The following is a 26038-nucleotide window of genomic DNA, read 5'->3' as shown; positions in this document are numbered from 1 at the left end:
GTGTATATATATATATACTGCTTGGAAAGAAGTCAACGGACACCATAGAGTGGGGAACAGATAGCCAGTTTTTTTCACGCTGAAATTCGGGTTCTTCGCCCCCCCCCCCACTAGAACAGGCAAACCAGCCCTAAATCAGGAGATAGATAATGAATGTCCTTTGTTGGGGGAAAAAAAAAAAAAAATCAGTTGTGCTATCATATAACTATTGGATAGTACTTCAGATATGCTTGCCATGTGCATAATTATAACGCACTACAGAACACCTCCACCCCAATATAAGACTTCAAAGATTTCTCATCAGCTTCAACTGTTAAGGCATCTTAATCGAATCTTCGTACATAGGTAAATTATCAGACATTGATTTGTAGGAACCATTATATATATATATATATATATATATATATATATATAACCTACTGAGAATTTGTGAAGAAAGATTTAATTTAATGGCAAAAATTATGGAAGTTTTGTAAAATCAGGAAAAAATTCTTCAGGTTCTTTTTATTTTGGTAAAAGTACAATCAATTAAATTTTAATATTACTTAATAGGCACATTCCCAACACCTAATTATCTTAAATTAGGAGCCCCGCCAAAATAAATCCCAATCTTGTCCAGCAGTTGCTATAGCTGAGGATGTCAGTCTTAATATGCTGTTGACTTAACATTCGCTCGTGTGGTGGATCTGTCAAAAAAAAAAAAAAGACAATTCAGAACCACTAATAAAATTCTTTATCGATTGTTGTAGTCTATTTATTGAGGCAAATAACTTCAACAGTTCCAATCTTATTTATCTTTTGGTCAGAATTTTTCTTACTGTATGAAAATCAGAAAACAATTATCAGAATATCATGCAACACTTTAATACTGCTCATGAAGTGCAATATAAGAAGTACCATTGTCAACTTCTCCCTTCAAGATGTGAATTGGTCATAATATTGGCGGATTGCCTCAATGAAGAATGATATGCAAATTATCCAACTAAACCATACTGAACTGCTTTAATTGATCCAGGCAATCAAGAGAAGTATGGTCATTTAATAAGTATTCTGCGATTAGGTGTTCATCAAGTTTTAAGTTTTTAAGAAAGGTTTACCAAACAGAACCTAAACACAGAAACTCCGACTATGAGATCAGTGTATATCACCTCATTTCTTACGTTTCGGCTGGTGCGCGTTTTCAGGACAACCGTCTACCTCTGAATTGAAACCGGCTTCCTCATCTCTAGTTGACAAGCCCTTATCTCTAGTTGACAAGCCCTTATATATAATAAAAAAAAGTTGTCCCAGATTGGATTTGAATCCAACTGCATTAATAGGAAATGCGTCGTCCCAGCGACTGCGATAAATAAGGCGAGTTATGGCTTCTGGAAATCTGCATGATCGCAACATAGTTGCAGATGTTTATAGAATTCTACCAAATTATATATTATATATATCCTCTGGGTAGTGCCACACCACGGCAACTCGTTGCAAAGGTGGAGCAAGATCCCTCACTGTTCTTGAAACGTTCAGTATATATCCTCTCATTTTAAGTACAGTTCAAGTATTGGCATTAAAAAGAAATTTCGGCTAGTTCTGTTCAAAATTTAGAGATACCTAGCAAGATACTAGAACAATTGAAAACATACTGAAGGATAATGAATTCACATTAACTGGGAACATATCCATCTTATTAGGACCTAATGCGTCTGCTCAACTTCCAGCTCACTTGTAACAATAGCAATTTTAGATGATCAAATTGGTTTGATATAGGGATTAGGAGAAAAAAAAATTATAACCGTAATTGAGCAGGGATAACATTCAATAGCAATAGAGAAAGGCGACATTATGTCGGTAAAAGTATAGAAATTGTAGAATTTTAATCTGAAGACATTCAAGAGTGAAATAAGGTCAACATCGTTAGCCCACCTACGATACTCAACCTTTCATAAATGGGAATCTGTTGAGCTCTTCGAAATATCCACGAGGATAAGTTCTGAAGTTTATTCGCTAATCGACTGAAGAGTCCAGCGACATTGTCACTGTGGTAACTAATATCGTCTAAAATGGTACTTCATATTTATATGCTGAATTTTCTTTATAATAATGTTAAGCATGGTGAATGCTTAACATTATTATAAAGAAAATTATTATAAAGAAAATCTTATATAGCATAGCACGCAAGCAACTAATGGAAAGCCATAATTAACCTACTGTTGCTATAGCGACGAGTATCATGAAATTCTTCTGCTAAGGAGACGCTTGATATTTTGTTATGCACTGTTTAAGCTGTGAAATTCCAGTTTATATATCTTTAAATTTACTCTGATTTATACTTTGTTAGTCAGCTGGAAATGTGCCCTGAAGCAGTAAGATTGGAGAATATGCTGTAAAAATCAATTTAATTGCATTTTCCCCAATCCTCTCTTTCAACTTGCATTTAACTTCAAATTATTGTAGCCGTAATACAAATATCACTATTTCAAACATATGCACTCTTCAAACTTGTCTCAGTGTAATGCAATCTACATGCGATTTTTTTTTTAAATTAAACACTTATAGGTGTATTTTTCAATTTATATTTTACAAATATATTAAGCTTAAATGAACAAATTTCATAATAAAAAAAAAAAAAATCAGCTAACGCCTATTTGTTCCCGTATAGGGAGTAGGTAGGGCCGTTTACCCTATCTAACTACATAAATTTCATAAACAGATAAGTAATTTAAAAACAGACTTCTCAATTCAATATTATAACAAAATAAAACAGCCAAAAGATATTGAAAATAAATGGTTTATTACAATGGCTTCAAAAATACACAATATGTACAGATTTGCATTTATACATATAGCAATGCCATAAATATTCTTACGAACATGCTCAGAATGAATTAACGATCTTCAGCTGTACAATTCAATAAAACGAATCAAAATGACAGTTCTAAATGTTGCATTTCCTCTAATCTATCACCTTATGCTACCACTATGTACAAAACGGATCCATCTCCTATGCTACAAAATTAAGGAAACAAGATTTCTTGCAAACCCGAAAATGCGAGGTATATTTACGCAAATACTTCTCAGAAGTCCACAGCATCATGCAACTTGTTAAAATGATACCCCGGGAAACATCTTCGGTTTTACGGCAGACAACCATCACCGACAACCAGCATTGTGCAGGAACATGAAATTATCACTTTAAATTGTCATTTTTTTTTTTTTACTTCAAAAGTCGGAAACTCTGCCTTTCCTTTCCCAGTCTCCATATCTTGTTGGTTCAGGTCCAGTAGGGCCTCCAATTTCTCCGGTAACTGGATTGATGTTATTTGGGAATGGAGCAAAAGGGTCCAGCTTTCCTGCAGCAGAAGCAGGAAGAGAATCTTGTGCAAACTTCCCAGTTGGTATTGTTGGAGATCTCAGTACCTTTCCATGCATGTTTGGTGGTGGTGACTTATCACTGACCTTCCTGACAGCAGCCGATGTAGCTTGTGGCTCTGCAAAAGGGAGAAAAACACTATTAAAAATACAAATTCAAATGAATTTGATATGAATTTATACATAAATCTCTTCTCCATTACCAATGCATCTGATTAATGATAAAAGTATGACACTCTGAACCAAATTGTGTAATGCACTAACATTGTGAAAAGGTAAAGTAGCTTCGTTATGCACATAAAGATAGTTTTAACTATATGTGCACAGCTTTGAGATCTTTCAACAGTATGTAAAAGATCTAATTTAAGGATGATACTTGATAAGTTTTAAGCACTTTTATTTTAAATTTCTCGTCACTCAAGTTTTTGCCAATACATCTCTGGTGCCATTTTTAATGCCATTAAGAACAGTGAGAAAATGGTTATGCACTTGAGGGCAATCCCTACATTCCATCAGATTATCGCCACCTCACAAAAAATAAGTTTTTACAACCGATTACTCCATGTGGCGCTACCATCCTGCTTAATGAGGGATCTATTTAGCCTCTAGAACAGAATTCTGTTCTAGAGGCTAAATAATAATCCTCATCCCAATCCAAAAGAGGTTTCCAAACTTTCACAAGGAGTTCCATATTATGAAGTCAGATGTGGTCTGAAATATTTGCTGAACCTGTGATTTAAGATCATGCACATTTTAAATATAGTATGGAAAACAGTACTGAACTTCGACAAGGTACTAACGTTGTGGTTATTCAGTACTTTTATTTTATTTTTTGCGTCAATTTTCATTTAATCTTTCAAATTATACATGTTAAAACAACTTATTTGATTATTATGTAGCAAAAAAATAAATTTTATTTATAAATGTGGAAAGCAGTTCACCACAAAAAATCATGGAATAATATACAAACGTTCAAGTTTTGATTTTCCTCCGAAATCCGTTTTAATAACTTGCTATCTGGTTACTAATTTTTTTGGGTACTAACCAGGCACTAAATTCTGACCAAGTTTCTTAATGACACACGTCTCTTCTCCCCCCCCCCTTTTAAATCAAACAAACGCTTCCAACTTCGAGCCAAACGCACTTTTTTTTTACATCATTACATTTTTTTATTATTTTTATATATATATATACACACACACACATACATACATATATACATATATATATATATATATATATATACATACATATATACACACACACACACAAGCCAACCAATCTAGTTTTACCATGGTTACCAACAGCAATGTATTCATAGTCAATGCTCTGTTTCTTGAGGCACTTCTACTCACAGTATATAAGCTGTGCAAACATATCAGTCATATATTAAGCTGATGTGGCATGTATTTTAAAGCTTAAAGTCAACGTATACCCCGCAGGTGAAGAAAAGCAGGATCTACTGTACTGGAGTCAGAAAGATTCGTGATCTTAGCGACTATTTAAATGATTTAATAAAACTGAGTAAAATACCGATATTTCAAGTTTGAATAAGGTCCTTAAAAGCACCGGATTCTATAAGGTTATTGTGTTACGGCTTGCATATTGCAAAGTAGCAAGAGGTATACCGAAGCAGTGCGGTGCTAACGGGCAAGCGTCGCAGATCTTGCCCATATTAACGAGTCACGGCAGCGACTCAAGCAAAGTGCTGCAGATAGTTATTGTAAAAAAAAAAAAAAACTCTTGTAAAAAGAATCATTATGGCCCAACTGGAAAAGTCATAGCATTCCAAATGTGATAGCATTAAATTCAATTAATGGATGAAGTATATCACTTTGAAAATAAGCATGCAACCGACCCCCTTTATCCTACCTCTGCCATCATTAAACCGATTTTGACCAAAATCTGAAAGAGTTGTTTCTTACCTTAAAAGTTCACGACGAACTTGAAAGAAAAAAAAAAAAAAAAGCAAAAATGTCGCAGACAAATTACGCTGCATCATTCAACTGATTTCGACCAGTTATTCGTTCGATGGTTTGCATGAACAAGTGAATCGATTACTGAGAAAATAGGATGACTGAAATTTGAAAGCAACTGATTGCAGTAATTAGAAGTTCCGAAGAGTATTTACATTATCAGCAATTTACAACGTCAGTCAGATCATTATCAAAAGCTTTATTCACTGGACGAATTTTCTGCCATGTGTGTGTGTGTGCGTGCGCGCGCGTAGTTATTTACAGCTAACCTACCTGCTTAGCATTCTGGAATTTTTGAGAAAATAAGATCATGCTGTGAAAAAAATACGAAAATCGGGATTCACTTTTAGTCAATCCATTATAAAGTGTTAACGGGTTTGCAGCTTTTCATGATAGAATTTGCATAAAAATTTTGAATGTCTTTAAAATAAATATCCTTTAGAAATATCGCTGAATAGTTTAATAAATACCGACCGTTTATGAATCGGAACATTGCTCGTAGTAGTCAGTTTAAATTTTTCGCCCAGACCGTTTTTTATTCAAAGTTATTTAAGTATATGGAAACAAGTTTCCGTCGAACAAAGTTGGGGATGAATCGAGCAATTTATTCGATCTGTTTTCATCTAAGTATATTTAAAAGTAATGTGTTGTAATTGGATTCTGTACTTGCACCACCATAAACAAAATAAATTTAACTTGCATGCTGGAAAATGATATCGGAGAAATTTAAGAGCGCCTTTCTGCAAGGAGAGAATGAATGGTCCGAAAGATCCAGGGAAATAAGTTCATACAATCTAAACGCATTCAACTGATATTTTGGTTAAATGCATTAAGTCACAGCAGCTTGCACTTCATAGAAAATTACTGTAATGTGATTCGATGCATTTGATATTTGTCAAATAGCTCACTTATTTGGCCCTTAACTTAAAATAAAAGAAAGTTGAGCAAACAACACAAATGCGGGAGTAATTCAAACTTCTTAAGAATGACAGCAACCAGATCAAAAATAAATGAGATTTATTGAGCAATGAAAATGCAGCAGAATGCAAAAAGTACAAGCAACAATAGGGCTTTTCCAATAACTGGTCTTACGGAATCTCTGTACACGAGAAAAAAAGAGGGTGGAAAACCTAGCATCTGACCCATGTTAGCCGATGTCAGGATCATGGAAATCATTCATTAAGCGAACTTTTAGGCTTGCACTCGAATTTAGCCAAGACCGTGGCCAATTTGTAAGTTGGTCTCGAAATAATTAAATAACTATTCGCTAAACAAGTAAAGAACTAGCTAGCTATTATCACAAAAAAATTAATGTGTTTAGTGTTCGCAACCTTTTGTGAGTAGGAAAAAAAAACTCAAGTTTTGTATCCTTTCACCTATTATTTTTTCCCCCTTCACTCATAGTACTTCAAATTGCAACTAGACTTGAGATGACTGAAATTTTATTCATTATTCCCTATAGCAAGGGTGGGGTTGATATGTGATTGAAGAGAAGCTTGTGCATTTTGCAAAATACAAAATGAAAACAGATTCCCAAGCCTTTCGTGGTAATGATTACGAGAGAAAAAAAGTTAAGTAACCATTAACCAAATGGAAAATAAAATAAAGACATCCAATTGCACAATGTAAAGTTAGGGAGGATATGTATTTAAAACTGGTTTTAAAACATTCAATTAATTGTTAAGAAGGAATTTAAAGAAAATAGGTTTAAGTTGTACCATTTATTCTGTAATCAGCCAATACGGTTGGCTGACAGAAGTCTCTCTCTAACCTAGGTTTTGGATTCGAATCCACAAAGTAACAAGATGATTTATCGCTTGGTGAGAAATCAGCAGCCTGCTTATTGGAGACTTGAAAAAGTTCTGCGTATCGTTTAATACAGGATACTAGAATTAGCTAACCTCTTCTCCACCCGTGATTAAAATGCTACAAGTTTAAAAATTGCGTTCAGTGTAATCTTTTCTATCAAACGAATCACCATTCAAATAATTTGAGAATAGTTCTATAACGACAGTGTTCGAATTTCACCACGACTATAAAAATATCAGTTTCATCAATGCTTATTTCACCGACTTACAATAAATAAAAGAAAAGTTAAGTAACTCTAGTACGACCGAAAGCGTAGGATATATTCTGGAGCAGCACAGAGTTCTCGGTTCACTGTGAGGCAACGAAATCAACTTTCCTAATTTACGTCAGTGAATGTCGGACAGATGGCTAATATCGAGGTAAACGTTGACTATGACCAATTAACAAAGTACGCTGTGCCACTGCCGTGGAACACCGAACTAACAAAGCTAAGATAACATTTTATGAGCAGCTGAGATGCCAAATTAAAAAGACTTCACTTCAGAAGAAGCGATCGACTACAACAATAATTGGAAGTAATTGGTTACAATTCACAGATGAGTACTGTCAAACAGCAACGAGAGTAGTAGTATTATATAGCAAATGTATTTTTGTCTTGCCCTCCCACCATCTACGACTAACATCGCAATCTTGGGAAAATTAAATAATTTAGAATTATTTCAAAAGAAATGCGTGATCAGAATAAATCTAATCGAGAAACAAAAACTATAACTTGTAGTGAAATAACGCTCCGTATATTAAACCAAGTTTAGATACAATGCTACAACCTTAGAGGGATTTGGATGTTTAAGAATAGCACGAGCCCAACAACAACGCCTTGTTAATTATACAAACTCCGTACGATCTAAAAGAATCAGTCGGTTGGTGCAAAATGATATTATAAAAAAGCAAACTAGAACCATGGGTTGAAAACTCGACGTTTCACCGTAAGGTAGTCGTAATAGCCGGGTTAGTATAACTAGAAAGATGGCAGATGGAGTTGTGGGCAAAGTCGCCGAGGACAAGAAAAGTTAAACGTCAAGAAATCAAGTACTTCGGATTGAGAGTGAAGTATTTCGTTTATGGATTGAGAGTGATGAACACGTACACTGTATTCTGGGTTACTGAACGTTTTCAGTCCAGAACATAGTTGCAATGTAGAAATAATGTGTATAATAAAACTAACCGCATTACAGTTTGTTTTATATTGATAGAATGTTGGTAATATTAAGTAGTAAATCGTCAAACGTTACTTCCTCCTCCCCCCCCCCCCGACATTCAGTAGTATTATTCCTTGGGAGGATCGATTACATGCCAGAAAAAAACTATTCATTCAAAATGATTAAGTGCCGAGTTAGAATCTGGATAAGTATGTAAAAAATTATATAAATACATATATATTAAAAATTTCTCCCTAATTATCGACCAGAAATGGCATATACAATATTTGTGAAAGTGTGTGTACAAGTTCAAACTTTTATTTTACAAAACGTAAAAAGAATTTGCTAGGTGTATGCACCAGAGACGTTCAGCTAACACAGAAGAGTAGACTGCCATCGAGAAAAATAATAAAGCAAGCTGTCAAGCGAAAGATAGCGACCGTTTTACCATTAAAATTATATTCATGAAATAGATTTCTGGAAAAGGACCATTACTAAAATGATGGATTAGACAATACATACACACAAAAGGTGAGGTAAGAAGTTGTGGCAAAATTCATACTGAGAAGCAAATCAGAGCGAAACTTCAAGTTATTATATACGTTTCAACTACAGAAAGATATTCCGGGCGTAAGAACTTTGGGTGCTCCCACTGCACTGTCTTGTCATTGCAGAAAACAAAACTTAAAAAATAAAAATATTACTATGCAAACTAGGCTCACTCCCCCTATTCCTGGTTACTATTTCTCCAAACATTACTCTTGAATATGCACTTATAATGTACAACATAAATTACAGAATACACCAGTTCTGAAAGAAAATTTATTTTCAAAAACTGCGAAAACACATCAGTGTAGACCAGACTGAAATATAAAAACAGATGTTATTGAAAACAAAGCTACAAGAATAATAGGTTTATCCATGGGGATGTTCAAGAAAAAGATCAAAGTAAACTACTGCACGTTAAAATTATAATAAAGTATACACTAAATATTTTTTACTTACCGCTATATACTGCGTAACGACCAAATACAGCCATCATCTCCTGCATGCTCACACGAACTTTGTTTACGATTGCAGCCATGTTTCAAGCGTTTTGAATTCATCTATATACTACACGCGCTAGCTGTCGCATTATATAGGCTGGCAGAATCCGCTAGAGGCGCTGCTGTACTAGCTTAAGATTTCAAGAGCGTGAGATTCAGCATCTAGTATTTTATCAGTGATACGATGTCCAATAATTATATGATGATAATTTCCTTAAAAAAGGATTTTCTTCTTCTCTATCGATAAGATATGTCAATCTCTTAACGCAGCTTATCACAGAATTTGGACTTTTAACTATGTGAGTCCAGTAATTATTTTTTGTAAGGAATTTCGGTATTTCATAAAATTTATCATAATACAATAAACAATTATACATATCATACTTGTATAGTCTGCTATACAATATTTACAGGTTTTTTTTTAAAAACATTGTACTTTTTTAACACAAAATTCAGCCATGTTTCATAAATTATTTAATGGACTACGGTCTTTAACTGAGTGGATGTGCATACAGGAAAAAATTTTTTAATTTTTTAAATTGAACAAGTGTATTTTAAAAGCACAGAAACGTGACTCACGTAGGTTTCATCAATAATATCCTGTATGCATAACTTTTGATAAAATATGATAATTCAGCCATAATTTCCTGGTTTGCCTTAAATACTACTAAGAAATAATATTTGCCACTTATCTCAGAAATGAGTCCTCTAGAAGTATGTATTCCAGCAAACTAATATTACTTATCTGGGAAAATAAAATCTAGGATACTATAACCGTTATGACTAAATAAAAATACATAAATCTATGTTATTATTCGGATTAAAAATGACTCAAAAGAAATAATGTGAACTTTAAAGTCTTTTTTTTTTTTTATTAGTCTCGAAGGAAAATTTCTAACCCAACAATTGAATATACCTACTGAAATTATACCTAAAAAAAAAAAAAAACTATGTACGTAAGGTTCGTTTTTAAAAGTCCGTGACATTGATTTTCAGAATTTTATCCCCCCCCCCCAAAAAAACCCATTCCCCTTTGTCACCAAGGGCTACAGAATTCAGTCCTCGACAATCTTGCAGCAAGCGTACCGCCACTCGGGAAGCGTTTGTGTATCTGTATGGGGGAGAATAAAACTCGAACAGCGGTGATATTTTCAAACTTCGTTTCGGCTTAGTGTATAACACTCGAAACGAAAAAAAAAAAAATGTAACGTTGTTAGTGATTTGATTTATCACAAACAACGTTGAATTTTTTCGTTTCGCTTGAAAAGCATGACCTGCTATTTATTATTATATGCGCAATATTTTATTGGGCAAAATATTTTTTGTGCAATATTTTACATTGCACAAAATAAACTTGCAATAATTTTATGCAAACACCAAATTAATGTTTTTAATATGAGAATACCACATTTGAAACAACTAGATGAGAGAGTAACAGGACCAACTGAAATTCTGGTCAAGTTATTTACTTACCATACCGCTACTGTATATGTGATTTATTTATTTTATACATCATGACGTAACTAAGACTAAAGCAAACAACGCGATTTCTAAAGCTGCACAAATTGCAATTAGGGATTGGAAGAGAGGGTTTCGTACCGTTGCATGTTAAATTTATTGCTATATTTTAACATGCTAGTATAATTTTTAAACTCATCCTCCGCTGTTCACGCAGCATAAAGCGCAGTTTATTTGTATATTCAAAATTACAAAAATTCTAAGAATAAATTATACATTGAGGACATAGTTATTTGATGATGCTGACAATACCAACACGTGTAGATACAGCGGTGTAATGAATACAAGTCAGTGCGACTTAAAAATTAAGTCATAGCATTGTGGCGACATCTATCGGTATTGTTCGATACTTTCCACAATATTTGTTAAAGAACAAACAAGGCAAGTTTTGGGGTTGCATATTCAAAAATCAGAGTTGAAAAAAAAAAAAAAAAGAGTACTTTTAAGCACTTTTCTCATTTTATTAACTATTTTATTAACACTAAAATAGACATTATTCTCCTCTACAAAGAAAACAAATGCATTTACATCCCCAGCTTATAATTATTCATAAAAGTATAAAGAAAATATGATTTCAAATCTTCATCTTTAAATTGTAAAGTGTTATGTTTTACATTTCCCTGAGAATCTTATCGGTTTTCAAACTGAAAGTTAGATGCCATTTAGTCCAAAATTTTATGTGCTTGACAAATTTTTATGGGAATAACCAGTAACTTCATTTTAAAAGACACACAGAAAGACTTGCTGTTTTATTATTATTTCGTGACACCTACTCTACAACTCCGTCTCTACCAAACTTCTACTATCCCATCTACTGCCCGCAACCTCCACCACTAGTATTTTTCGTCTGTAAATGGCGTGTTCTTAAGGGCCGATTTGTATGTAAGCGGCATGTGTTATTTTAAATACATAATTAAAATTATTATTACTGGGGATCACCTCCAAGGATTCATTGCAGGAGGGCACTCCACTCCATACAACCTACACTGTCTTTGCCTACTTAATCCTCCGTCTACACATAATGTTGCTGTGTCTCCCTGCACTTAAACTTTAACTGCAGGGAAAAACTCATGTTAAACGTTTAATGGAGAGAAACAGCACTAGAAAAGGATTAAAAATAGTGTTTAATTCTTCCAATATTTCGTACAGTTACATAGACATTGTCAGGGAATGCATTGAGACTTGTAAGGAGCGTGCGCACACACACGCACACAGAGGTAGCACGAAACTCAGTGAAACACCAGGACGAAAGAAGAGTCCTAACTATCTGGATAATTTATAGCAGGTTCCAGGGAAGGCTCGTGCTTAGGAACTGCACCCCCCCCCAATTTTTCTCGATATATAAATACATTTATTAATTTATTTATATTTGCTTGTAATATTTAATTTTATCAACAACAATCCTATACAATTCTCTTATTTTGTATAAAAAATAATAAAAATCCACCTTGTAGCACAGTGTCATATTGCTACGTGTGCAAGCATATGCATGCCATAGCGAGATGCGAGCTATTAGCGTAATGCGGCACTGTCCATCACGCAGTTCCACTATTGTTTGTATATGCAGTTTGCACCAGTAGTAGTGTTTGTAGTGCTTATCGTGTTTACTCCATCTCTTTAAATATTTGGACATTACAATTAAAGAATTTAATTGGAAAGTTAAACAATTGTTTTATTTTTAAATAATTTTGAATTATACTAAACTGTACAATTTTATTGATAATAAACAATATTTTTTCATGAAACAAAACAAGAAGAATATATTTTATTTTTAAGTAATTTTGAATTATACCAAACTGTATAATTTTATCAATAATAAACAATATTTTTTCATGTTTAATTTTTTAAAAATATTTTTTACCATAATTTTGATATTTTATCCAAACCGTATACACTGTACTTACAGTGTATATGTATATTTCGAAAATTGCAGCACCCCCACGATTTCAAGCCAAGAGCCGCCGGTGGTAGGTTCTCCCTGCTATAAATTATCCAAACAGCGAAATCTCTTGCCCCTTACTGGTCATACCACATCATACATAAAAAACAACAACAAACTCTTCCTATTTTAAAAGTTCTATTGAAAATCTAATTGTTAATGATACTGATATCCCAGTGAGCTTTGACATCACCTCATTATTCACTAATATTTGCTTAAATGACAACTTATTGCTTTAAAAAAAAGTTTTTCCTCTTAATATCATAGACCTTTTTTCCTTTGCTATCAATTCCAGACCTCTCAGAAGAACCAAAAATTTATAACCAAATAGAGGGGTACCTCTATGAGGGGGAGGGGACCTCCCCTCTCATCCTCCCTTACCAATCCAATTTTTTTATGGAAGATTTTGAAAAACAAGCTCTTGACTCAGCCCCCCCCCCCCTCCTCAAACCTATTTGGTCTCGTGGCCCAGACATATCAGGCACTTTTCTCTGTCACCTAAATAGTCTTCATCCTAGAATCCAATTTACAATGGAGAAAGGAAACTAATAATAGTCTAGCCTTTCTAGACACCTCAGTTGCTTACCTAATGGTAACCCATCCTTTTCATTATACAGGAAATCCACTCACACAGCCAGATAGATACATTCACAAACTTTTCCATCCCCCTCAGCAATATGGTGTCATAAAAACACTAAACCATTCAGCCTATAACCTTTGTTCCAATGAGACCCCTCATGCAGTATACCACACTTTATCTAATGGTTACAGTTCCCACTGTATGTATATATATATATATAAAAAAAAAATCCTTCCCCCAATCCATGACCATCTCTTCAGAAAGATTTTAGTAATGCTATCACCACCCCTATGTATGAGGCCCATCAGAAAAAATAGCCAGAATCTTAAAAAATACAATCTTTGTACCACTTTCAAGCTACACTTAAAACTTGCTACCCTTTTCTGCTCCACTAAAGGCAAACTCTCTCTTCTCTCAGTTCCAGGTGTATATAGTTGCTTGTTCCTGCAAGTTGGCCTACTATGGATAGACAGGAAGATCAGCTACCACCTGCATGGAAGAGCATAAAAAACACACCTGCAGACCAGGCTTTGGATACAGCTCACAGAATCAATTGGAAAAAGACCATCATGCTCCATCCCAGTAAATTTAGAAGAGAAAGACTGTTTATAGAATCTCCTGCTGATCTTAAAAATCAGCCTAATTTGAATAAATATGGGTGCATGAAACTTCCCCAAATATGGGAAATACTAATACTTCGAGATCCCAGTTTACATGCTAGGCTACTGACAGGTGTCCATAGAGGGCACCCCACTTAGGACACTAGTGTTTCATCCATATGTTTCACTGAGTTCTGTGTTGCCTTTGTGTGTGTCTTCAAGTGGACAATGTTTCTGTAACTAAGATGGCAAAATATTGGAAGAATTAAATACCATTTTTAATCCTTTCCTAGTGCTGGTTTACTCCACTAAACTTTCAACATGTAGCTATCTTCCATGTACACATGTCATTTACCATTGAGTGTTCTCTGGCCAATTTATCTCTATGAAGGCTGAAAAGCCCTGCTACCTCTGTATCAGATTGGCTAACTCACCTAAAAGATTCCTCTCATCATGAGAATCAAACTGAGGTCTTTTCCAGTCAAAAGGCACATGTTGTTCTTCTAACAGACATTCACTTTAAATGTTGTAAAAAAATATTCAGACACTCCAAATTTTCTCAAATACTGTACACTAGAAAGCAAACTCTGTTTGCTTTCTAGTGTACAGAGCATAAAGACAAAGAAATACATGCTAAATACTGAAAATATGACATAATTTAGTCACTCACTACCAGCGAGATGTTGTCACATCACTATCAGTTATCAGTTCGAGTAGTTGTAGCAGAAACATTAGAGCATCCAAAATCAAACTGAACCTGATTTCATTAAACGGTGGAAGGAAGTGTAATGGTGAAAAGAAATCCAAGAAAGTCAGGAAGATAAACTAAGAAAAAGAGTTAATTGAGTGCCAAATGGATTGTGTTCGTTCCTCTTGTCATACATTAGTAGATTCTGTAAGCCAGGAGGAGTTCAGAACACTTGCAGTATAAAAGTTTGCTCCAGAATTAATGAACTCCGTTTTCATTGAAGAGCTGCTAGATATGGGCCAAGCATCATTCCAAACAATATCAGAGTCTGACGTTATATTCAAGAGCTTGCTGTATTGGACAGTAAACAAAGCTGTAGTGTGTGAAGTGACAGATCACAATACATACTCTTTGGATCAGGTAGATATGTTTGACAGCTAATAGGAGAACATTATTTTGTTTATCAGACTGCTTCATTCTATCTGGTAATGTAGTGTCATGACAAGGAGATATGTTTGCTTTGGACTTTAACCCATTGTCAGAGTGGCTTGAAATATGAACCTAAAAGTCATTGACATTCTGGACTATTCCATATTGTTTGTGTGTTCAAAGCAAAACTTTGCTTTGAACTCATTCACAGTAAAGGCACCCACAACAGACTCTAGCAACCTATTCCACTCATTGACCACTCTCCAAGCGAAAAATCTAGTCCTCACATCCCCCCTCTAACTGCACTCTTGCTCAATTTCCAAAGATGATCCATAGTTCTCCCTCCCACCACCAGACCTGTTCAGAAAAAATTCTCTGTTGTAATTTGTATGTCTCAATCACATCACCCTTTTCCCACCTGTTAACCAATTTCGGTGATCCACAAATCTTCAACTTATCCTCACAAGGTGCATTCCATAGACCTGCTACTATCTTGGTCACTCTCCTCTGGATCTTCTCCACATCCTCAAGAAACCCAGGTACAGTAGTCGAGATTGGGGAGGGGGGAATGGCTTGCGAAGGCCCTATGAAGCTGTATAATAACCTGCTTATCTCTGCTTGTCAGTGTGTTCTTCAGTAACCAAATCATCCAATGAGCTGTTTTAGCCACTTATAAAATATGCTTTCTAAACTTTAATTCCCTCTCCACTAACAACCCCAAATATCTGGCTGCATTGATTAAAACTTTCTATAATACCAGGACTTATGTATGAAAGCATAGTATCATAATCATCATTCTTTCAGGGATTTAGGTCCAGTGGCCTGTTTTGGTCTCATTCATATTTTCTTTGGTTGTCGATGACTTCTATATCTTCCAATCTTCCAACTGGATGATACGGGAGTATTTTTTTTGGTTAGTCTTGAACTGTCCATTCTTTCGATATGCTCAATCCACTTCTTTCAGTATTTGTATACTTTGTCAAATACTGAGTCTATTTTTAGTTCTTTATATATTCTTGTATGCGTTTGAACTTGGTTAGGTTTGAAAATATTATTGATCATTCCTGTTATCATTAGGAAGTTTGAAATTTTGATATCAATGTCAGCTTCTTTTGTGTATGATATAGCACATCCAGGTACAGGTATCCCTTGCTTAACGCAGTTTTGCTTAACACGTATTTGATTAACACTGTGAAATTAATTGCGACAACCCTTGATATATGCGGCAAGAGTTTTGATTAACATACCTTTAACCATGCGAAGCTCGCAGCTGTGCATTCATATGTTACGAGTGATATTCCGCACGGTTTTTTTACTGTCAGTTTGGTTTAACACATATTAGGTAAAGGTTTATGATATTTGACAGTAAATTTTATCTGAGAGATACTGCGACCTCTGATGTCAGTATAGTATGGTTTATTTTTTTATTTTTTTTAAATTCTTTGTTCAATAATTTTTAGATTGTAACTGAAAATAAACCATCATGTATTACTGAAATAGAGAACCAAAGGCTTATTTATCATACATGTCCTCTAGGAGATTTGCTTTACATTATGGAAAATACAAAGGAAAGTGATCTGGAGCTTATTCCACCTTTACTACGAGTTGCCCATAAGGTGGCTTCTGCTTGCATCTGCCGAAACTTTTGGTTTCTATATATTCGGCTATGAAATAATGTTGGATTCAATATCCACTTAATTTGTACCATCATGTATTATATTTGCAGTGTTTTTTTTCTTTATGTTTTATTGCTTGTTTGCCGAGGTCTGGAGAGTCATTTTGCTTGTTATTGTAGAATCTATGCCGATAAGAAAAAAACTAAAACTGTTCAAACGACTCTTGATAAAAAAAATTGCAGTAAATAATGTAAGTACAAGTATTTATTAAACATTTACTTTGCATTCATTTTTTATCTTTCCAAAGAGAGTACCATATAAAATGAATTATTAATACAGTAATCGATCATGGACGAATTGTAATTTTTACCATTGATTGTTAGATTTGATTAACACAATTTTGATATATGCAGTAATATCATGGGATTAATTAACTGCGTTAATCGAGGGATAACTATTTGAAGCAGTTAATTTGTTCTAAAATTTTATTTTCAATCATGATTTTCTTCTTACTGGAGATGGTCCTTTAAATGCCATAATTTTTGTTTTATCTGTTGTATTTGCATTCCAAATATTTTGGTAAATATGTTTAAGCAGTATATTGATCTTTGGAGTTCATCCTCACTTCTTGCTATTGTTATCTGGTCATTCGCAAACAAAAGGGTATTAAGTATAGTTCCACGATCCAGTTTAAATGCTGGTTTTATATTTTTCTTCCACGTCTTTAATATTTTATCTATATAGATATTAAATAAGAGTGATGACAATGGACATCCTTGAGAAAGCAGCTGATTTGGAATGCTTAGTACAAAAAAAAAAAAAAAGCATAGTACAAAGAAATTTCCAAACAAGCTGATAAGAACAAGTGAGATAATGATGAAAACTACAAGAAAATAAGAAAATTTTAATTTTATTGTAATTATATTTATTCATTTGTAAACTTTTGTATATATTTTTATGCAACTCCTACCTATGAAAGGTATCATGAATAGATTTAGGATTTTTCCCCTCCATTTTTATTAATTTTCATATTTTTTAGCTTTTTTTTTCATTTTTTATTTTTGCATAATCCAGAAACACTGTTTTAGAGACCAAGCCACTTCAGGCCTCCAATAAATGGGATGGTGGTTTTACATTCATCTCCCACTTAAACATAATCACAAACAACCATGTCAAAGATGGTATCAAATCCACTGCCTTTGGTTGAAGAGCAGACACTAATCACTCAGTGAACCAGGTTGGTATACTTTTGTATAAAATATAGTTTATGTTCATTATTTAATTAAATATTTTGGTAGTCTGTAAAATTCATTTCTCACTTAAACATAATCACAAACATCCATGTAAGATTGCAATTCAAAAATCCACAGTCTTTGGTTGGAGACACTAACCACTCAGCCAACCAGGTGGCATACTTTTGTATAAAATAGTTTCAGTATTTAATAAAATATTTTGGTATTCTGTATAATACTTTTATCTGCACAAATTTTAAATTTAAATGATGCAAGGCAACCCTGCATCTCAAGAAAAATTAACCACGGAACAGGGTCATACACTTTTCCTTAGGTACTAGAGTGCTACAGGGCCTCCTTCCTCATTATTTGGGGATCTTAAATTGGCCCTAATTTTTTCAGGGCCAATTTAATGTCCCCAGCTTCGTGAACCTGTGTATAAGTATTTGCTGTTTTAAGGATACTTGTGACATAAGACTGAATGATATATGCACGTATACACAAGAAAGATATTTAATTAACCAAATATTTCAGTCTGGAAATAGCAGACCATCCTCAGTGGTATTACAAGAACAGTTTTAAAAAATACAAGCTAGAATACTAACAATAGATCGTTAAAATTAGAACACGCCGCATGATGTTATATCACTAAGTATGAAACGGAATATTTTGAAGTAGAGACATGATTGAAAAATAAATAAATAAATAAAATAACGAGTAATCTTGATTAGACTTTCCCAGATTTTTGATATAGATATACAGTCATTATAATTCAGGTTGGGACGATGGAGCAAGGCCTCTACGCTTTCCTTGAATAAACGTTGAAATCTATAACGGGATCTATGCAAGAGGCAAGTCCTGGACCAAAAGATGCTGTGGTCAGTTTCAATCCCATGTTGAGCCAATCCAGAGTTTTCAGGTTTGTTGTGAAGAATGGAGGATTGATGTTCTTGGATTCTTTTTTCAAGAGAACGTCCAGCCTGTCCAAAATAGGAGAGATCACAGTTGCAAGGAATTTGATAAACTCCAGGAAGAGATAAAGTTGAGCATTTGTCTTTCTTTAGGAGAAGGAAAATGAGAAGACAATTTGTTAATAGGTGAATACGTAGCTGTTAAATCATATTTCTTTAAAATTCTTGCGATAGGTTCTGAAACACTGGATATAAGAAAGAACTTTCTACTATCCAACAACACATGAAACTCAATGGCTTTTCTGAAAAAAGTACTCGACATCTTCTCAATTCTTATAATCCTCCACAAAACAACAAACTGTCAATACATCGAGTGCCTATTCCTTATATCTCCGGTATTTCAGAACCTATCACAAGAATTTTAAAGAAATATGATTTAACAGCTACGTATTCACCTATTAACAAATTGTCTTCTCATTTTCCTTCTCCTAAAGACAAACGCTCAACTTTATCTCTTCCTGGAGTTCAAATTCCTTGCAACTGTGATCTCTCCTATTTTGGACAGACTGGACGTTCTCTTGAAAAAAGAATCCAAGAACATCAATCCTCCATTCTTCACAACAAACCTGAAAAGTCTGGATTGGCTCAACACGGGATTGAAACTGACCACAGCTATATGGATCATATCATGAAGGAAAGTGGCATTAAACTTGATATCAAAATTGGATATTTAATCTCAGCTCTTTTACATTATGCAGATGATGTTATACTTCTAAATAAATCCAGTACAAGCCTGTAGGATTCCCTGATACAAATTTCATAACTGCTGTAATAAATTTGGTATGAAAATCAGCAATAAAAAAAGACAAAAAAAAAATGGAATTAGGAAGAAACAGTGAAAACATCAACTGCATTCTGAATGGCGAATCTATAGAACAAGTAACCATTTCAACTATTTAAGCACAATTTTCAGGAAAACACCAGCTTTACTTTACAACCAATATGTTTGTTTGGATCCTGTCCTTGAGTTTATAAGGCTTACTTTAAAAAGACTCAGAGAAAGCCCAAGATCTAGGTGAATTGATACAGTAAGTGCCTTAAAAGTCCAAAATATAAGATCTAATAATATTGGAGTCTTGATAGACAACAGATTGATTTGAGGATAACTGTGGACAGAGAATTAGTAATGATGTAACCTTTTCATGTAGTACTATCATAATATCTTATACTTCCTCTAAGGGTACATATCAGTACAGTAAAACCCCTAAGTTACGCAGTAGGTGGGACCAACAACAAGCGCATACGTCGAATTCGCGTAACTTGGGGTATAATTTTGCATGTAATTTATATATACAAACATACAATTGGGACCAAAGGTTTACAAAAACACCTATATTTTTTAAGAAATATAATCATAATTGTAGTCTTTCGTACATAAAAAAAAGAAAGTTATTGCGATGTCGATGGTTTCATAAAATCTAATAGATTCGTCTGACGGCTTAATGTCTTTTTCTTGTCACGCAAAATCTGTAAACCTTTCTTTTATGATTGTTCTTACTGTGGATTCCTGTAGATCGAATTTCTTTGCTAGCTCACAAATTTTCATTCCGCCTTCAAAATCCTTAATAATGTTGAGTTTTGTTTCCAAAGTCAGTGTTTTTCTTTTCTTGCTAGCAGTAGAAGAATCGTACTTGCTTATTTTGGACGACATTATTATTTTTTATGTGATAAAATTTTTTATCAAGAACATAACATTAAACAATCGCAAGGTTTGTAGACTATAAAAATCGTGTATGAATGGAAACCATGCGAAACACATCAGTGCTTGTTCACAGCATGTGCAACACTAGTGAATGCGGCCGGTGCCTGAAAGATACGACTAGTGGTGAGGCGTGAAGCGAGACGGGAATACATACATATAAGAAACCACGTAACTCTGGATTCGCGTAAGTCGGGGTATGACTCTAGTTTGTTTCCACAGGCTGCCTGATCACTTTTTTCAAATAGGATGTAGAGATGATACCATAATCCCATTAACCCTAATGCCATGACCAAACCCAAAACTTAGGATTTCTTATTTCTTTACTACATGCCATATGAGAAATGTTGCCCAAGGATTCTATGAATTCACCTCCCTTATTACAAGATTTCAAGTTCTCTTTCTAATCTGTGTTACCATAGTTTGAAATCTTCCATGATAATTACAGTAAAACCCCCTTTTTTTTTTTTACACTTTTCAGGGGACTGATGGAAAAAAGTGTAAATAGCAGGAAATGTAAAATTTTTTTTTTTAAAGGCTAAAAGATGACTTACTGTTAGTATGCGAGTCTACATACTAGACTTTAATAAATCTATTTTCAGTTATTAAAAAAATTTAATAACTGAAAATAGATGAATTTACAATTCCTTACATTTATCTATTTTAAAAAATCTTTAATTGTTGATTGTTTTTGCTTTTCGTTTTTTTTTTTTTTTTTTTTTTTTTTTGACATAGCGCCAGATTCCTTTGCATTGAGTTCAATGCTTGACTTGTTTTTTACTATCGTGTTCAAAATAGACACGGAGAGTCCAAGATCTTTTGCTAAATGCACACGTGTTCCGGCATGCCAATCTACACATCACAGAATTGTCATCTTTTCTTCTACCGAAATACATTTTGTCTTTTTTCTCCATGTTACTAACATTGATAATCCACCACCGCAACTTGAAAGAAACTTTCACACGCTCAATTATGTAGCAGAAATTCTGCGATATCAATTCGTACTGTGATTGAAAAATCACTGTTTCGCTCATCACGACATTACTGCTGCAAGCCTGCAAGTCACCGTGATGGCGGAAATGAAACTACAGCCGAAAGCAATGCCATCTGGGAACAGAAATGCGCAGATTTCCGCAGAAATCGATTCGAAAATCAGTATTGCCACCCGAGAAAAAAATGCAAATCACTTGAAATAACGTCAACATCAAGTTGTTAATGGCAGGAAAACAATACATCGCAAGAATAGGCCTTAAGACGAAACCAACGGAAAATGACGTAAATGGCAGGAAAACGTAAATTGTAGGAACGTAAAAACAGGGTTTTACTGTACATGCTTTTTTTACTGACTAATGTAATCTGTGAAAGCATCTCATGTTTGTCTCCCACTAAGCTCCCATCAACACCTCACAAAACATTCTGTATTACTCATTTCTGCTTCACACCATTCTCAAAGCCACAGGCATTATATTCTTCTTAGTTGCTGGTCTGGTTGGCAGAGTGGTTAGCATACCTGCTCTCCAACCAACCGGCAGGCTCAAATCCCATCATAGCATAGATGGGATTTGAACCTGATGTTCAGAGATGTTTGTGATTGTCTTTAGGTGGGAGATGAATTTCATCGCCTGGTGTGAGAACACCGACTTGCTTTTTTTTAAGGCCTGAAAAGGTTCCATGTTTAGAACTTTTTCAAGCTACTTTTTTTCCTTCTCTAAACATCATTATGAATAATAAGCAATATTTAAGCATTCAGTACCAAATCCATCAGGTGTAAAGAGTAATAAGCAAGCAATAAGCAATGAAATCCATAACAGTCTTTCTTCTAACAATATAGCATTATGGTCAGAGTGCTTAAGGGTCAAAGCTATACGAGAGGAGACCTCCACATAGCCTTTAAAGGAATGCAGAGAACCGATCAGGGTTTCTGACCTAATGTCCAATCCTCACCTTCTCATGGTGAACCCTGTTAGGTATCTACCTAGATACTGAACAAACAAGGATGAGCTAGCAAATTTGGGATTTAGCCGACAAAATTGTTTTCTTATTGGCTTAAACCAAAATATAACATGAAGGTACAACATGACAGAATTTCATGCCGGCTGGGGCATCACCCAGTTAAACAAGGCCTGTTGTTTTCGCCAGGGAACCAGGGCAAACAGCGAAAAGTCAACTACTGGAACAAATCCTAAAATCTACCCCAACTCAACATCAGAGTTCAAGATCAGTACTATCAACATAAGAAGTCTGAATGGTAAAGAAATGGAGCTAGCTGAGGAATCAGATAAGTACCAGATCGACATAATAGGGGATGACTGAAACAAAAAAGACAAAAACTAGTGAGATCTTTCTGAGCAATAAATATAAAATGTTACATTCAGGCAATGATAATGAAGGAAAAGAAGGAGTAGCCATAGTATTCAACACTAAGTATGAGGCTAATATTCTTGAATGGGAGGCAGTCTCAAGAAGAGTAACGTGGACAAATATGAGAATGGGGAATTAGACAATGAGACTTATTTCTGCCTATGGTCCCACAGAAGGTTCTACTAAGGTAGAAGTGGAGGAATATTTTCAGGCTTTAGGGAAAGCAACTGACACAATGAAAAAGGAAAAGTTGGTCCTTGTTGGGGATCTAAATAGCAGAGTAGGAAATGATTGTCAGACATACAAAAATATATTGGGAAAATTTGGAGAAAAGAGCAAACCTAATAATAAAGGCAAATACCTGTTGAATTTCTGCTCAGGATGTGGACCGGTTATTACTAACACAATGTTCCAACATAAAAATGTGCACAAATTCACATGGAGAGAATAGGCAAGAAATAAGAAAGTCTCATTGACTATGTTATTGTTGATAGTGATGTTTTCTCCCTGGTGCATGACACAAGAGTGTACAGAGGATTTGAAATTGGAAGTGATCACCATTTAGTCTTGAGCAGGATAAAAGTGAATTTCATATTGAAAAGAAGAGCATGTAAGAAAGTAAGAAAGTTTTAAAGCGAATAAAAGTCTAGCAGTTCTCAGATGTGAACTGTAGACTAAAATACACAATACGGGAAGACTTTGGTAAGAACATAGAAAATAAATATCAAGAAGGTGGCAAGATATTCCGAAGGTTATTGGAAAAGCTCAGAAATGGAGGAAAGAGTGCTATAAAAGAAATTAGAGATGATAAAGGTGACATGAAAACTGAAGAAAATGATATCCTAGAAGTATGGAGTAATTACTACGAAAAATTGCTAAATGAAACAAGCAGTGACAGCACAATGATAAAAAACACTGACCAAGCATGAGTTAGGAATACACATCCATACTTGAAGTAGAAAAAGCCATCAAAAGCCTGAAATGTGGAAAGGCAGCAGAGTAGATGATATTCGACCAGAAATGCTCAAGTATGGAGGTATAAAAGTCTTACAGTGGCTGTACTGCATAGTCCAGAAGGACTGAACGGAGGGATGAATTCCAGATGATTAGCATAGAGCTCTCACAGTACCCATATATAAAAAAAGAAATAAAACTTAATGTGAGAATTACAGAGGTATTTCTCTACTGAATGTTCCTGGTAAGATATATGCAAGTATACTTTAGAAACAGTTGAGAAGGATTGTGGAAGAGAAGCTTGGTGAAGAACAAGCTGGATTCAGGCCAAATAGATGCTGTCAGGATCAGATTTTCACTTTACGACAGATAATTGAGAAATCATGGGAATATAACAAAAATCTGTATTTAAGTTTTGCAGATCTGGAAAAGGCATATGACAAGGTGCCAACAGAGAAGCTATTTGAAATGCTACAGTTATATGGTGTCAATGTGGCTTTATTATTAATACGGCCAACTTCAAGGAGTCCTTAGACTCATCGAGGGAGGCCCTAAACATCATGTCAAGAACAACTATTTAACATCCACACAGTATCTATCATACTTTGCCTTGAACTCATTCACAGTCATGGCACCCACAACAGACTCTGGCAGCTTATTCCACTCATTCAGCCCTCTCCCAGTAAAAAACCTAGTTCTAACACCCTTGCTAACCACACTCTTGTCCAGTTTCCATGGATGGCCCCTAGTCCTCCCACCACCAGTCCTGTTCTGAAAAATATCCTCTGAATTAATCGTATAGAAACCCTTCAGTAATTTGAATGTCTCAATCATATCACCCCTTTTCCGCTTATCAACCAATTTCTGCAACCCACAAATCTTCAACCTGCTCTCATAAGGTTTATCCAGAGAACTGCTATCATCTTGGTCACTCACTTCTGGATCCTCTCCACCTCCTCCCCATCAAGAAGAAACCCTGGTGCCCAGATCTGGGGACAGTAGTGAAGATGGGGTTTTATCAAGGCTCGATACAGATGAACAATAACTTGCTTGTCTCTGCTCGTCAAAGTATTCTTCAGTAACTGAGTGATTTGATGAGCTGATTTAGCCACTTTTGCAGTGTGCCCCCTAAACTTCAATGCCCTATCCACCAACACTCCCAAATCCCTGGCCTTGTCAATCTCCTGGAGTATAGTTCCACCAATGTGGTATACTGCTGCTAATCTTTTCACCCCAGAATGCATAACCTTACACTTTGCCACATTAAATTGACATCCATTCTCCTTAGCCCAGTCCTCCAATCTATCCAAATCATCCTGCAAAATTTTGACATCATGTGCATTCACTATTGCTCTACCCAACTTTGCATCATCAGCAAACAAATGAACAGTTCCTCTCAGATCCTTCCTTATATCATTAATGAACAAATTAAATAGTAGTGGTCCAGTGTGGCACAGCACTAGTCACAGACTGTCTTTTGGACTCTACTCCTGATTAAACTACTCTCTGATATCTTTCCATCAACCACCCTCCTATCCATCTCACTAACCCTATATCCATCCCCATATGCTGCAGTTTACTGATTAGAATTCCATGTGGTATCTTGTCAAAGGCCTTAGCAAAGTCCAGCAGTATCACTGTAAAACCATTACCCTTATCCAGTTGAGCCGTCATTGTGTTATAAAAGGTGAGTAAGTTAGTGAGGCATGAGCTACCTTTCACAAAACGATGCTGTCCCCCCATACAGTATCCCATTTTCATCTATCCATTCCTGTATTTTATCATTATATCAAGTAATATATGTATTATATCAAGCAATACTTAGTCTTTATTTGAGTTGTAAGTTAGCAGTTAGAATTGAAAGAAATACAGGAAGGTGGTTTAATGTTAAATCTGGTGTCAGACAAGGATGTACATTATCCCCTCTGTTATTCATTATTTATATGGATCACATTATGAAGGAAAGTGGTATTAAACCTGATATCAAAATTGTTCAAATTGTTCCAGGTTGGCAGGAAAAAGACCCAGAGGAAGACCAAGATACAAGTGGATTGATACAGTAAAA

At 34.9% G+C, this 26038-nt stretch overlaps 1 protein-coding gene across 2 annotated transcripts in view; it reads right to left on the bottom strand.

Moving 5' to 3' along the window:
- Positions 1-2760: 2760 nt before the first annotated feature.
- The window catches only part of LOC150098166 (succinate dehydrogenase assembly factor 4, mitochondrial-like), a 31409-nt gene continuing 8131 nt past the window's right edge, over positions 2761-26038 (bottom strand). The window contains exons 1-2 of one of the 2 annotated variants that reach the window (XM_090406357.1): positions 9347-9505; positions 2761-3476 (exon numbers count right to left, since the gene is read on the bottom strand). In XM_090406357.1, coding sequence (XP_090262483.1) covers positions 3208-3476; positions 9347-9425 — 348 coding nt within the window. In that variant the 5' untranslated portion in view covers positions 9426-9505 and the 3' untranslated portion in view covers positions 2761-3207. Of the gene's footprint in view, positions 3477-9346; positions 9506-26038 lie in introns of those variants that run through there. The other variant, XM_090406358.1, reaches the window with a different exon arrangement.

The sequence above is a fragment of the Typopeltis vanoorti genome, chromosome 16 (assembly GCF_054136105.1).
Source record: "Typopeltis vanoorti isolate ZY-2024b chromosome 16, IOZ_Tvanoo_1.0, whole genome shotgun sequence".
NCBI lineage: Eukaryota > Metazoa > Arthropoda > Arachnida > Uropygi > Thelyphonidae > Typopeltis > Typopeltis vanoorti.
The sequence above is the reverse complement of the archived record's forward strand: the minus strand, read 5'-3'. Positions and strand labels throughout refer to the sequence as shown.